This window comes from Phacochoerus africanus, chromosome 11 (assembly GCF_016906955.1).
Source record: "Phacochoerus africanus isolate WHEZ1 chromosome 11, ROS_Pafr_v1, whole genome shotgun sequence".
NCBI lineage: Eukaryota > Metazoa > Chordata > Mammalia > Artiodactyla > Suidae > Phacochoerus > Phacochoerus africanus.
The window spans coordinates 123,607,209-123,621,180 of NC_062554.1; the positions used below are offsets into that span (position 1 = coordinate 123,607,209).

The 13,972-nt window shown below is 43.4% G+C and overlaps 1 protein-coding gene across 1 annotated transcript in view; it reads left to right on the top strand.

Annotated features, from left to right (window-relative positions):
* Positions 1 to 760: 760 nt before the first annotated feature.
* Positions 761 to 13,972, top strand: part of LAMC1 (laminin subunit gamma 1) — a 121,667-nt gene continuing 108,455 nt past the window's right edge. The window contains exon 1 of the mRNA XM_047751950.1: positions 761 to 1,651. Within this exon, the coding sequence (XP_047607906.1) occupies positions 1,237 to 1,651 (415 nt within the window). The 5' untranslated portion in view covers positions 761 to 1,236. The remainder of the gene's footprint in view (positions 1,652 to 13,972) is intronic.

The following is a 13,972-nucleotide window of genomic DNA, read 5'->3' on the forward strand; positions in this document are numbered from 1 at the left end:
AAAAGGAGGATGTCAGAGCCAGATAATTTCGAGTCTTTTAAAGGCAAGCTGGGGAACATAAACAACACAGTGGAAGAATTTCGCAGTGGGTCTGCGTACCCAAGGGAAAAATGTCATTCCATTCCCAGCCTTTTCACTTCCTTCCTTGCTCCTGTTAAACGACTGGTTATACTTTAATTCAGAGGCAGGAAATCGGCTTCAGAAAACTCATTTTGATGCTTCGACCAGGCCCTTTATTCTCTGGGGACCTTGGCAGCCCCCTGACACTCCGGGACCTCTCCTCGGAAAGCTATGGAGCCAGCCCCGCGCAGCTGGGGCCATTCCCGGGGCGGCCGGCTTGGGTAGAAGCCTGCGGGCAGTCCCCACGTTTAGGTCCCTCGGGTCCCCGCCCCAGGGCGCGGCCCGCTGGACGCAGGGACCGACACCTGGCGGGGCAGGGATCCGCGTTTCAGCGGCCCGGGCGCCGGGCCCAAAGGCCCACGCCGAGCAACATCGCCGATTTGGCGTCGCCCCTTTTACTCCCCCTTCGTTGACCTCTCCCGAAATCGGAGTCTCCATGGACAGGACCCTGGGGGACCCCGGCGTCTCCCTCCTGCGGGGCGCTGGCTCTCCGCAGCCTCCCCTTCCCTCCCGGCATGCACCGCCCCGCCGTCCCTCCCTCCCTACTCCTCCCGCTTCCCGGCTCCCCGCCCACCCCTCGCGCCCCTCAAGGCCCCTCCCCCGCCGATCGCGCGCCGCGGGCCCGAGCACGAGATGCCGCCGCCCCCGCCGCCGCCGCCTCGAGTCGCCGGGGCGGACGCGCAGTCCACGGCGCGCGGAGGGTGGGGGAGCAGCTACGGGGGCCGCGCGAACTGCCGAAAGGACGCCTGGTTTGGGCTTTCTCCTGGGCCAGACCCCACCCCACCCTGCCGATCCCACCTCCTGCTCCTTCCTCCACGGGGGCGCGCACTTGGGCACGCGCTCGGAAGTCGGGGGTCGGCGGCGAGTGCGGGCTGTGTCCCGGGTAGGTGCGGGAAGCGCGGAGGCGGCGCGCGGGTCAGTGGTCAGCGAGCCGTGCAGTCCTCGCCAGGGGCACCCACCGGCCAGTCTCTTCGGCGCGAGCCCCCGCCACCGCCCGTCCGGAGAGTCCGGCGCCTGGGCCCCAAGGCTCAGCCAGCGGAGCGGCCTCCGAGGGACGCCGCCGGGCTGGAGCAACGCGCCCTTGCCTTTGCCGTGGCCCTGCGCGCGGGCGGCGGGATGAGCAGCACCACGAGGGCCGCGCCGGCGCTGCGGCCACGGGGCCGCCTCTGGCCAGTGTTGGTTGTGCTGGCGGCCGCCACGGCCGGCTGCGCCCGGGCAGCCATGGACGAGTGCACGGACGAGGGCGGGCGGGCGCAGCGCTGCATGCCCGAGTTCGTCAACGCCGCCTTCAACGTGACCGTGGTGGCCACCAACACGTGCGGGACTCCGCCTGAGGAGTACTGTGTGCAGACCGGGGTGACCGGGGTCACCAAGTCCTGTCACCTGTGCGACGCCGGGCAGCCCCACCTGCAGCACGGGGCAGCCTTCCTGACCGACTACAACAACCAGGCCGACACCACCTGGTGGCAGAGCCAGACCATGCTGGCCGGCGTGCAGTACCCCAACTCCATCAACCTCACGCTGCACCTGGGTAAGCGGTGACAGCCCTGTCCCCTACTACTGCTCGCCAGCAGCTCAGCTCCCTGGCCCGCTTCACCCCCTGGGCCAGCCTGCGGGGTCCAAACAGCCCCATGCTGCCTTTCTGCTCCCCGGCATGGGCCACTCAGAGGTTCCCTTCTCCACCTTCTAAACTAGGTCTAGTCCTTAACGTCCCGCTAGCCAAGAGGCTTCCCGCCAGCATCTCTTTGCCTTCCTACTCTTAACCGGGGTTTTCTCTCCCTTGATTATTTGTCATTTCGGCCGTTTTGTTTATTCTTTTCGGAAACGTTAATCGCTTGTTCTCTTTAAGCACTTCTACCTTGTTGAAATGTTTTTCTCTCCCGCGTTGAGGATGATTGCTGTTTGCTCTGCTGAATAAGCTAGAGAGGAAAGGGTCTAAGGGGATTTGAGGGGAGCAAATGCCTTTACTGTCGCTGTTGCCTATGTGTAATTAAAATAGACATTCAACTTTAAAGTTATTGTTCTTTAAGGTTGTTCAACTTTAATTGAGGGTCCCAAAGCGATTTCACTGATAATCTTGGTACAGAGAAAACAAAAGGAAGTTTCTGCAACTCGCTGTGATTGTTGGGTACAGTTTTGTCCCTGGATAAAAAGGCTCTCCTTACTGTCTTCCCTTTTGCTTTGATTCAGAGTAAGTGTGGAAAGATGTGTAAATAACCTTTTAGAAATCAGGAAAGGGATGTATAGAAAACTTCACTGCTGGGTGGTGTACGAGGATGGACATGTTGCCACAGTATTACAGATCATGTTTGATCTGGGTCAGTTTTTCTTCACCAGTGAAATAGACAAGTGCAGTGATTCATTATTGTGTTTAACAGAGTAACGTGCGAGAAACTGACATTTGAGGTGTAGAGCTTCACTCTCTGCGGCCTTGAAAGATGTGATTTTACCGTAGCTGATAGTAATGAACTTCCAGAGAGAACAGAATGCCAAGCCATTCTTCTGTCAAGGCAGGTTAATTCTGTAAGGCTAGTAACATTATTTGGGGAACCTCTGAAAGGAATGTTTGGTAGGCATATGGTTCTTTTGGTTGTGGTTTTGTACTTTTCTTTCCGCTGTTCTCTGGTACATTAATTACACTTTATGTAAGTGTCAAGATTCCAGAGAAAGAATATGATTTATAAAAGTACTTTGAAAAGTGGAGTTAAATTACTATGTATGGAGTAAGTTTTAGAAAAGCAGTATTTAGCATCTTCTTAGTAAATATTTTATTTGTAGATAAGTCATTAGAAAGATGAAACTTGAAAATAAGTTCATCAATGAAACTGACGCACCTGTTTTTCAGAGATGGAAGAAGAAAACTGAGTTCAGTTTTTCAGAGGTATTGGAAACAGAACTAAGCAGTGTCTTGGAATGTGTATGTGCCTTTTTAAAGATTTTGCAAGTGACCTAGGGCCTCCTAAGACTTTGTGGGGATGCTCTTTAGCTATTTTCTCCTTAGTGTTATATTTTTAAACTGGGCCAAAATTATTTATGAAATTTGTATTCAGTTATTTTAAAATTTTGTTTTGGTAAAGTGTTGCATTTTGAATGCCCACGAAGTCTTATTTTAATCTCTTTTGAAATAGTAAAAATTTCAAAGCAAAAGCCTGGCCTTGATGTCTCAAATACCTGAGATGCAGTTGAAAATGTCTGACTAAGCATCTCTTATTTAGGGAAAGACCAGGCTGTCAGTCTTGGCCTTCTGAATTTTCTGCTGTGAGCACTGTGTAGCAAAAGGTTATTTCAGGTGATTGTAGAGGTAGGTAGATTACTTGGTGATCACTTCCCTGTTACCAAGATAATGTGTTCGCTAAGACAGTATCTGTCAAGTTAGGTTGCTGGTACTGGGAGGCAGATATATGAGCTTTGGATCCTAGTGATTAAAAGGTCTAAAGAGATCTTAGCTGGAACTCTTAACGTGACTTTTTACACTAAAAATGTTACGTGAACTTGTTTTACTGAACAATTCCTCAGGTTTTAGTAATACTCTTGCTAAATGAAGTGCATCAAACTATAGATTTAAAACGTATAAGTAACAAAAAGTTATTTGAAAGCGTTTTCACTTAAGTATTGTACTGTAAAAACCATTTACATTAAACTGTTGAGAGACAGTTTCTAAAAACTTGACTAACACTTATTGTTTTAGTTTCTAAAAATAAAACGTTTCTAAAAATTATTGTACTTCTTGGATCAGAAATGCTGTCCTGGAGGAAACTGTGTGTGGTGGAAAAGGAGGGGAAGGGAAGAGAGATTTGTGTGTAGTGGGGCTGATGTCTCAACCTCTCTGTCTCTCCCCTCTCTTTTAATAACAACGATGTATGTATTCGTGCATGTTATGATCTATAACTTATGGCAGATAGGCAAGGCTTTCTGTATCACTGTGTTCTGATATTCAGCATATTCACTCGCTCACTCCAGTTACTCCATGGGCTCTAGCAAACTCATTATTTCCCATGAATTCAAGGACCATGACTGTTTGTGCATCTATTAAATCTCCCGTCCAGTTCAAATTTCACATACCCTTAACCAAGTGATGCATATTGTGCTTTGCCCTTACAGAGCATGTGAAGCTCGGAGTGAGCAGTGTGAAAGAACTGGGTCTAGCCGCCACTTTTCTCGCCTTGCTTTTGATGTTGACCTTTAAACACAGTAAATTCTACAATAAGCAAAGTCAGATTGCACTTAGTCACAAGACATACGCATATTTTGCCACTGATTGTAAGTCATTTTTTATTGTGAAGGTAAATCATGACATGGTGAGTTAAAACAGTAAGTGTGATGACTCGAGAGTCTTCCTCTCCAATTGCTAAGTTGCTCTGAAGACTGTCACTCGAAATTTCTTATGTAACCTCCCTGAAACTCTTCATGCATGCACATGTATGTGTAAAATTATGCAATCATTTAAACTGGTACCTTTTTTTGGGGAGGTACGGCTTATTTTAACAGATAGCAAGTACAAATTAGATGATTATGCCATTATCATCACTTGTACAAAAGCCAGGAAAATTAGGGTTGATTCTGGAAGCAGTCATGTCTTAAGCACTGTATGCAGTAATCCAGGGTGCAGGGTGCAATGTATCCTTAGATATAATGAGCTAAAGTTGCTGTGGAAATCAGAGCTGCATTTTCTGCCTGTTGAGAGAAGTCTCGGCCAGGCACCTTTTCTAAAAAGAAATCGTTCTTATTTTGCCTTTAACTTCTGGATCTTCTCTCCTAACTTCTCTATAGCTTTTTAAAAGTTTGGCTATTGTCTTTTATAATAAGTCATAATAAGTTTTATCCTTGTCGGTGGGGTAGTCGATAGTAAGATTGTAGCTGAGAATTTGCCTTTTCTTAAACCATGCCTTTAATTAATAGTCATTGTGGATGGCAACTTGGCAGATTGGGTTCTGATCCTGGAGGAAGGTAGCTTTCCCTCTTTCTAAACACAATTAGATCAAGGAAGAGAGTGCCTCTAAAACCAACTCAGTCAAAATTTATGGAACTCCTAAAATTTGCATCAAGATCTGATGAGTTTCTAAGCTCCTCATAAGCTTTAGGAACAAATAGTGATTAAATGATGCTTTTAAGCTTTATCTAAATATCATTTTTATGTGTGTATATCAGAATAATTGATGTACAAGGATATTACATTTTTATTCTGTTGGGTCCTCTTCATGTATATTTAACATGAAACAAACAGCATTTTTTTTTTCCCTCAGGAAAATCGCAAGGTAGGTTCTGCCTCTGTCAGGGAATAGTTCACTCTGGTGACTTCGCTGTGGTATTTGTGCACCCTGAGGGGACACTATTTTCGTTTGTCTCACAAAGGCCTGATTTACATTTTGCAGGTTTCAACTTGAGACGTGAAGGAGCTGTTCTTTAATGGCCAGCAGTTGTTGAACACAGTTTTGTAAAGTTGCTGTTGGCTGTTTTCCTGATCCACGATTCACTGCTTTTTCTGTAAATACCTTCTTCATGTTTCTAAAGCATTCAGAAAAATAATTTATACATTAGGAGAGAATTTGGAGCTATCACCCCTCTTCCCCCTATTATTTTGTCATTGGCCACAGTTGTGGGAGGGATAAAGTTTGACTAGTTGAATTCTAAATCCTTTTAGGGAGTTGGATATGCCTTTTGCTATGCCCTCCTTCCCCGGTGCATACAGTTGAATGTTACTGCCAAATATTCTGCAAACATGCTTTAAATACTTACTAAATACATGGCACAGTACCTGGTAGAAAGATGTAGAAGATTGAAAGTCCTGTCTTCAGAGGTTTATATACTATTAGATGGAACTTTCATACCCAGATGTAATGCCATTATGCAGTAATAAATCAGGAGGGCCTTTATAATGTTTTAAAGTTTATAAAGCCTCTAGGTTATCACTGATTCAATTTTTACAACTCAGTGAAGGAAGGCAAAGATGAGAATCCTGAGGTTGTGATTTGCCGGAAATCCTGGTGGAGGTAGGTTTTTGATTCCTCAGTGGAACATGCTAGCTCTTGCAGTTCTTAGCTTCTCTAACAAATCTTCCAAAAGAATGACTCGTTTATTCCAGGGCAACTTTAAAAATGTAAGTTCATGTACACACTGATTCAGGGATCCCAGATTCCTTGGATTTTCCTCCTTTTCCCTCTGTTCTTTTCACTTATATTCTGGATTCCTTTCTTTTTCATGCCACTCACTCTTTCTGAATGAACTCTTGATCCCAAGTCTTCATTTTACTGGTGGCAAATAAAAAAAATACCTAAATTTGTGTCTCCAGGACAGCTATTTCTCCAAACCTAAAAGCTTGTTGGTCGTGGTCAGTTTGGGATGTCCAGAGGCCATTCCTTATTGTCTTACCCAGTTCAAAGCTGTATCTTAATGAACAGCACTACTATTTAACCTGAGGGTTTCAAACAGTCTTTTGCCAACTCTTTCATGAACAAGCCGAGCTTGATAGGCTTTCATCAGTAAAGATTACTCCGTTGGCCAGCAAATAGGATCCAATGCTGGGAGACCTTGCACAGCTCTTAACTCCACCACTTTCTTTCTTTTTTTTTTCTTTTTTTTTTTTTTCTTTGTCTTTTTAGGGCCACACCTGCAAGATATAGAAGTTCCCAGGCTAGGGGTCAATTTGGAACTGTAGCTGCTGGCCTAAGCCACAGCCGCAGCAACACGGGGTCTGAGCCTTGTCTGTGACCTCCACCAGAGTACACAGCAACGCCAAATCCTTAACCCTCTGAGCAAGGCCAGGGATTGAACCCACGTCCTCATGCATACTAGTCAGGTTCGTTACCTCTGAGCCAGGAACTCCAACTCCACCACTTTCTTTCTTACCCATCTTTGCTACAGTCTTCCCAAGACTCCACTTTTACCTCCTGTCTCCGGCCACTATGTCTTCGTGTGTGTGTGTGTGTGTGTGTGTGTGTGTGTGTGTCTTTTCCAGGGCTGCACCCGCAGCATATGGAGGTTCCCTGGCTAGGGGTCTAATCGGAGCTGTTAGCTGCCCGCCTACGCCACAGCCACAGCAACGCCAGATCCGAGCCACGTCTTGACCTACACCACAGCTCACGGCAACACCAGAGCCTTAACCCACTGAGCAAGGCCAGGGATCGAACCCGCAACATCATGGTTCCTAGTTGGATTCGCTAACCACTGAGCCATGAGGAGAACTCCATCCGATATGTCTTTGGAAAACTTATTTTTATCTCTGCTTTACTGTAGCTGCCCATTGAATTTTAGCTCCATTACTGCAACAACTTCACAGTTAATTGGTGGTCTCTCTGCCTCCAGTTTTGCTCTTTCTCTTTGGACAGTCACACTTGGGACGGAACAATAGATCTAAAATGCAAATCTGATGATATCATTTCTCAGCTAAAAATTCTGAAGTGGTTCCTCAACCCTTTAGGTTAAAGTTCAGACTCCTTAGCCTGATGTATAAGGTACTTGAGGATCTGGACCTTTTTAACCTCTAGGCTTATCTTTTGTCATTTCACATTCTCAAGGGGTGCTTCTTTGGTTTGGAAAACTCCTCCCAGGAGTCACCATCTTCAGGAATCCTTCCCCCGTTTCTCTCTTTCAGCCCTTTCCATCCTGCTCCTTAGCCTGGATTAGGTGTCTTATTCACAGCACTTATCACATGGTATTAGCTGCTTCTTTACTTGTCTGTCTCCACTTCTAGATCATGAGGTCTTTGAAGGTAGGGCTGGGGACTTAGTCATCACTTTAGTTCAGTTGAATATAACTAATGTTAGTTAATTGCATGCTATGTCTTGGCATCATACAGATTCCTGGATGTATAATGATTCACTGGACATTGCCTTGACCTCGTGAAACTTGAGGCTTAGGTGTAGAGACCTAGGTCTCTAGATTGGGGGTGGGCAAATTATAGCCCACTAGCCAAATCCAGCCCTGGGCCGACACCTGTTTTTTTATGGCCCAAGAGCTAAGAATGGTTTTTACATATTTAATCCAACTAGTATCCACGAGGGTATGGGTTTGATCCCTGGCCTTGCTCAGTGGGTTAAAGATCTGGCTTTGCTGTGAGCTGTGGTATAGGTAGCAGACTTGGCTCAGATCTGGCGTTGCTATGGCTGTGGCATAGGCTGGCAGCTGCAGCTCAGATTCAACCCCTAGCCTGGGAACTTTCACATTCAGCAGGTGCAGCCCTTGGAAAAAAAAAAAATCAGAAGAAGAAGAATGTTTTGTGACATGTGGAAATGATATGAAATTAAAACTTTAGTATCCATAAAGTTCTTTTGGGATACAGTCAAGTTCATTTCATCATCAACATATCTCTGGCTGCTTTTGCACTACAAAGGCAGAGTTGAGTAATTTTAAGAGTATGTCCTGGCCCACAAAGCCTAAAATCTTAACTAATTGACTCTCTAGAGGTTTGGTGACCTCTGCTCTAGACTGACCATTCAAACTTATATAATACATTTTTTTTTTAAAAAAAAGGGAATTGTATTTTAATTTTATTCTTTTTGTGGCCACTTCTGTGGCATGTGGAAGTTCCCAGGCTAGGGGTCAGTTTGGAGCTGCAGCTGCCAGCCTATACCATAGCCATAGCAATGCTGGATTCGAGTTGCATCTGTAACCTACACCACAGCTTGTGCCAGTGCTGGATCCCTAACCCACTGAGTGAGGACAGAGATCAAACCTGCATCCTCACTGTGTCAGGTTCTTAAACTGCTGAGCCACAGTGGGAACTCCTTATATAATAAGCTTCTATGTAAAAACTGCACAGACAGAGACATTCACCATTCGGAGGGAGGTTGGAGGGTTCATATCTCTAGTCCTTAGCAACGTGTCTGGCATAGTGTTCCAAAAATATATGAAGATGGAGTTCCCATCATGGCTCAGCGGAAACCAATTTGACTAGCATCCATGAGAACACAGGTTCAATCCCTGGCGTTGCTCAGTGGGTTTAGGATCTGGAGTTGCCGTGAGCTGTGGTATAGGCTGCAGATATGGCTCGGATCCAGTGTTGCTATGGCTGTGGCGTAGGCCAGCGGCTCCAGCTCCAGCTCCAATTCGACCTCCATATGATGTGGGTGGGGCCCTTGCTTTTACATATATGAGAGAGAGAGAGAGAGGGAGTAAATAAATGAATGCCTAAATTATGACATCTCCAAACCCCACACAATAATTTACTTTCTTCTCAGCAACATGTGGAACTTGTATTTATTTTTATCAAGCCCATCTCTCCATTTTCTTGAGATGTATACCTCTGTAAATGTGGTACATGGTGGTTTTATTTCTCTAGCTTTAAAGGAACGTACTAACTTGGGATGGAACTGATAGGGAATTGAAACATCTATGATTGTCATTTTTGGGGGTAAAAATTAAACTTTTCTATGATTTGAAGTTAGGTGGATAAATTTTAGGAGTAACCTACCTGCTCCAATTTGAATCTCATGTTTAAATTTTAATGTTAATAATGTGTGAAACTTTTGTGTTAATATTGTATGTTTTTCTTTAGAAATGGACCTAAAGTTTATGTTAAAATATATATTCATGTGTCAGTGGTTGAAATAGACCCTTAAAAGGTATTACTAAGCAGTTTTGGGCAAGGGTTGCAATGAAATGTCTTATTTGCTTATTGTGTGGCATCATTTTTAGTTTAATTCATTTAAACTAATTCATTAAATTTAGTTTAATTAGAAGATGGGCATACTAAGGTATGCCTTCTCTGCAGGATAGTGAAGAATGACATTAAAGTGATTAGACAGAAGAAAAATAACCATTTATTTGTCTAGAGTTACCAGGTGGCAGAACCAGCAGATGCTTCTTTCCCTGGTCCTTGTTTCCAGCTGTACTTAATTGACAGCTCTTCTGCTCTTCTGTTTGAGCTTTAGGGGAAGTGTCAAAGTTTAGAGCAGAGCTGTTTGTTTATTTTTTACTGCCCCAAATTCCAGAGACAATTTTTTAAAAATAAGGGATTAGTCTGTTCCTTATCTTCAATTGTCTGTTTCAAAGGGTAACGTTTCCAGGTGACTGTGAGCTAGTTTTCTATTATCTGGCCTGTGTTTCTTGCTCTAAGATTTATAAGAGAGCCTTGCTAGGATTTGCAAGCATCTCCTTTCTTGTAAAATGATAAAGTTAGATGTTTGCTCATTTGAGCCTAAGATGGACAGCTTGCTAAAAGGGGTTAGCAGAAAACGCATTTATAAAAATATCCCTAAGGTTTTAGGATCTTGTGCCAGACTGTGGTAATACTAATTAAGTACATCTGCTTTTCTTTCCATGGGCTCTTCCAGGGCACCAGCCTGAAATAACTGGGGCCAGTCAGCCTGGTGCCCTGTGCAGCTATATATTCAGGAAGTAAAATAAAGCAGATTTATCTCTTTCTTAGACAGTGTTGCTCTCAGATCTCCTGTGGGGGGAGATCCTTGTGGCAAGGCTGGGGGATGAATTAGGGGATTTACATTATTTCTTTTAAGATTTTAGGAGCTGTATTCCCTCAGCTCCCTTCTTTTACTCTTTGTTTCCAGCTGCATGGCTGCTTCCTGTTATATTGAAGTCAACCTTGGATTTTTTGCTCTATTATCTTTTTTGGATTTTTAATTTTATCATCTTTTTGTTTCGAACATTTTTAGAATAAGAATTCAGAATCAGCCTCCTTCACATTTCTTGCTTTTAAAATTTTTTTCTTGAAATAAAAAGTACAGGTGGTCTTGTATAGAGTTAGAGACTCAGTGAGTTTTGTTTCATGTGGTAAATTACAGTGTGTATGAAGGCTTCTGCTCACCAGAATGACCGCCCATGGCCGTGACTACAGAGGTGCCCGTCTGTGTATTCAGAGACGTAGCTCAAGAAGAGTATTTTTTTCCCCTCTCCTTAATAGCTCTGACTTTACGTTCTGTTTGACCTGCTTAGAGGGTACATGGGTGTACCCTCTACAAACTTAGAGGGGCAGGTTTGTTTTTGGGGGGCGGGTTTAGAGAGTTCTTTAAGAATGTCCCATGGCATCTGCTGGTTAAAAACCTGTTACTTAATTTCTTCCGTGCAAATGAAATGTTCCACAAATGATGGTAAACTGTGTAATGTGAAAACCCCATCTTCATTCCTTTCCTGTGTTCCGAGGAGTGGCTTCTTCTCATTGAGCCTTTAAGAAATAATAAGTCTGAAGCTTGAATTGTGTGGCTTTCTTAGAGGAGTATATGAAATTTTATGCAGTATTTCCAACTAAGTGAAAAGACGTACCCACTCAAGGGATGAGCCTGTTTTATTTATGATTTTAATTAGTTAATAGACAAAGTTTAAATTAGTTTAATTAGTTACTGCACAAAGTTCTTTTGTAAATAAGAAAGTTCTTATTTTCTTGCTGAGAACATTTTTCGTATTATGGGCATTGTAATATGGGATGTGTAGGTAACCCTGAAACTCTTTATCCTCAGGTAATTTGTAAAGTGTTTGAGGGGGTAAGACACACAAACGTTCATGTGTAGGAAATAAGTGGGAGAATATAAACATAGTAAAAATAATTCACTGGAAACTTTTTAAAGTGCTGAGGGAATACCTGCAAAGCACTTTGAAGAGTGTGAATGGCAGTCAACCAGGAAAAGCTCCTTGAGTCTGGAAGAAAAGTGGGGGACATGAATGGAGGACTTCCCAGGAGGGGTGATTCGTTTGATTAAAGGTCTGTAAGCAACCAAAAGTTAACACAACATTGTAAATCAACTATATATAAAAAAAAAAGATCTGAAAGTAACCAGATAATAATGAAAGCATTTTTCCTTTTTCTTTTCTTTTTTCTTTCTTCTTTTCTTTTCTTTCTTTCTTTTTTTTTTTTTTTTTTCTGGTTTGCTGTTCATGGAATAGTGGAGACATGGAGGTTGGGTTCCAGTGAGCTGAGGATCATGAAGACGAGGTGACAAAATAAATTACCTTTCATTGAGCACCTCTTGGTTGCTTCTCTGAGTCCTTCAAACAATCTCGAGAACTTCTCTTATCCCTGTGGGTATGATGTAAGTGACCGGCCACTGGTCTGAAGCTCAGCAGGCTGAGTTTAGGTTGGAATCCAGACCTGCTGTGGAGGGATTATCCTCTTGCTACCCTGCCATGTTAGAACAAACCTGGTAAGTGACAGAGAGCTGAGAGGGCCCTTGATGGGACGTGAAGTGAAAGTTTACCAAAGCAAAGAACTGAGCCTGGCATCTCTGACACATCTCTCCTTGAGGAGTTCTTGATGTGGATGGCTTCTTTTAAGAAGGGCTTTGCCTGTATTTGTTAAGAACAGAGGAGTGTTGGTAATGGGAAAATACTACGGTTTGGGTACTTACACTAGTTTTATATTTAGCTGTTAACGCTTCTAGGAATTTCTAAGGAATTTACTGAATTTCGGAATGAGATCCTGTGTTTTGTCAGTGTCTGCTGATAGGAAAATCAGGGTAGCACATACCCTGATTCCTGAAGGGTGGTCAAGGGGATGCCACCTTATCTCCTTCCTGCCTTATCCATGACCCTTTTCTGGTTGTTGAGAATGGCTGAGTTTAGTTCAGTTGCTTACTTTATCTGACATCCTTAAAGATAAGGCTGGCAGGTCCATCTGTAGGTTTTATTTCCTTTCCTCTGCTTCAAGTAAGTTTTTATCTCTTATATGGTGGCTTTTTTGTTCAAGTTTTCTAACTCAATAGGTCTAACCACCTTTTATTGATAAATAACTACTGTGGTCCTAGGAGATTTCTGTCACTGTTTCACCTTTCAGACTCAAAAGTGGCTGTCCCTTTACTTTGATTTCTGTATGGGTTAGTTTGTAAATCTACAGCTCTGTCTGTCTGTCTAATTTATCTTATCTGTGTGTCTATCTCCTTAGTTTCTGTCTCTGTCTCCTTGGTTTCCCCAGAGCATTCCTAAGCTAAGGTTCAATCAGGGTACCCCTAGGTATCGTAAAATTAAAAAAAAAATGTTTTTTTTTTTTGCTTTTTCTCTGAAGAAGGAGATTATTGTTCCTACTTAGATTTTGCGTTTTGGGTTTCTCTCCCAAATTCACATGCTCAGTTTTCTTGTGGGAAGGATGACATCCACTGCTCCATTTGAGGGCTGAGTATAGGGCTTAAAATGCTCCCACCCCTTTTTGCCAATTGGTAAAATATAGAAGCATAAGTATTTTCTGAGTGCTTTTCCATCAACTTTCTTCAAAGAGAATAAAAGGATCTCAAGTCTTTCCAAGAGAAGAGCTTCACGGATTTTGAAAAAGGGGTAGTAACAGCTTGATGAAAATGAGTTGAGCAGCTTTTATTGAGCTTTCTGTTTATGGGCAGGGACTGGGAAGTGATGTTTTCCTGGTCTGGCAGCACAGATCCTGATTAGAGGCAGGAATGGTCTGCCCAGATGTTCTCACAATCTGAGATCATCTTATTATCAGAAACTACTAAGGAATAAGGTATAGTAGCTTGGCAATGTAAAATGATCAGATCTAGAAGTGGGTTTTGTTTTCTGACCGTATCCTGTACAACACTTAGACTTTAGTTTTCTGGAATGTCGGCATTTTAAATATGTGGCTAACTAGGATAATTTTGGAGTTGGAAAGAAACTTGGGAACGTTTAAGCTGTAAAAAAAAATATGTTTTAGGGATGAGCCCTGGTTTAATTAGTTTGATCTCTCACCAAAGAAGTTAGGGTGCAGTTTCCTTGGTTTAGCAGTTTATCTGTATACCTGTGCTTCAGCGTTGCTGTTCCTCCCCCAGTGGTTCCTGCTGCTTATGGACCTTATTCTGATAGAACCTAGGACAATCTCTTATTGTTTTGGTGTTAGTTTTTAGATTATTATTACTTAGATGCCAAGTCATGATCTGCTGGGGAAAAGCATCCTGACATTTTCATCGAAATGCATCGA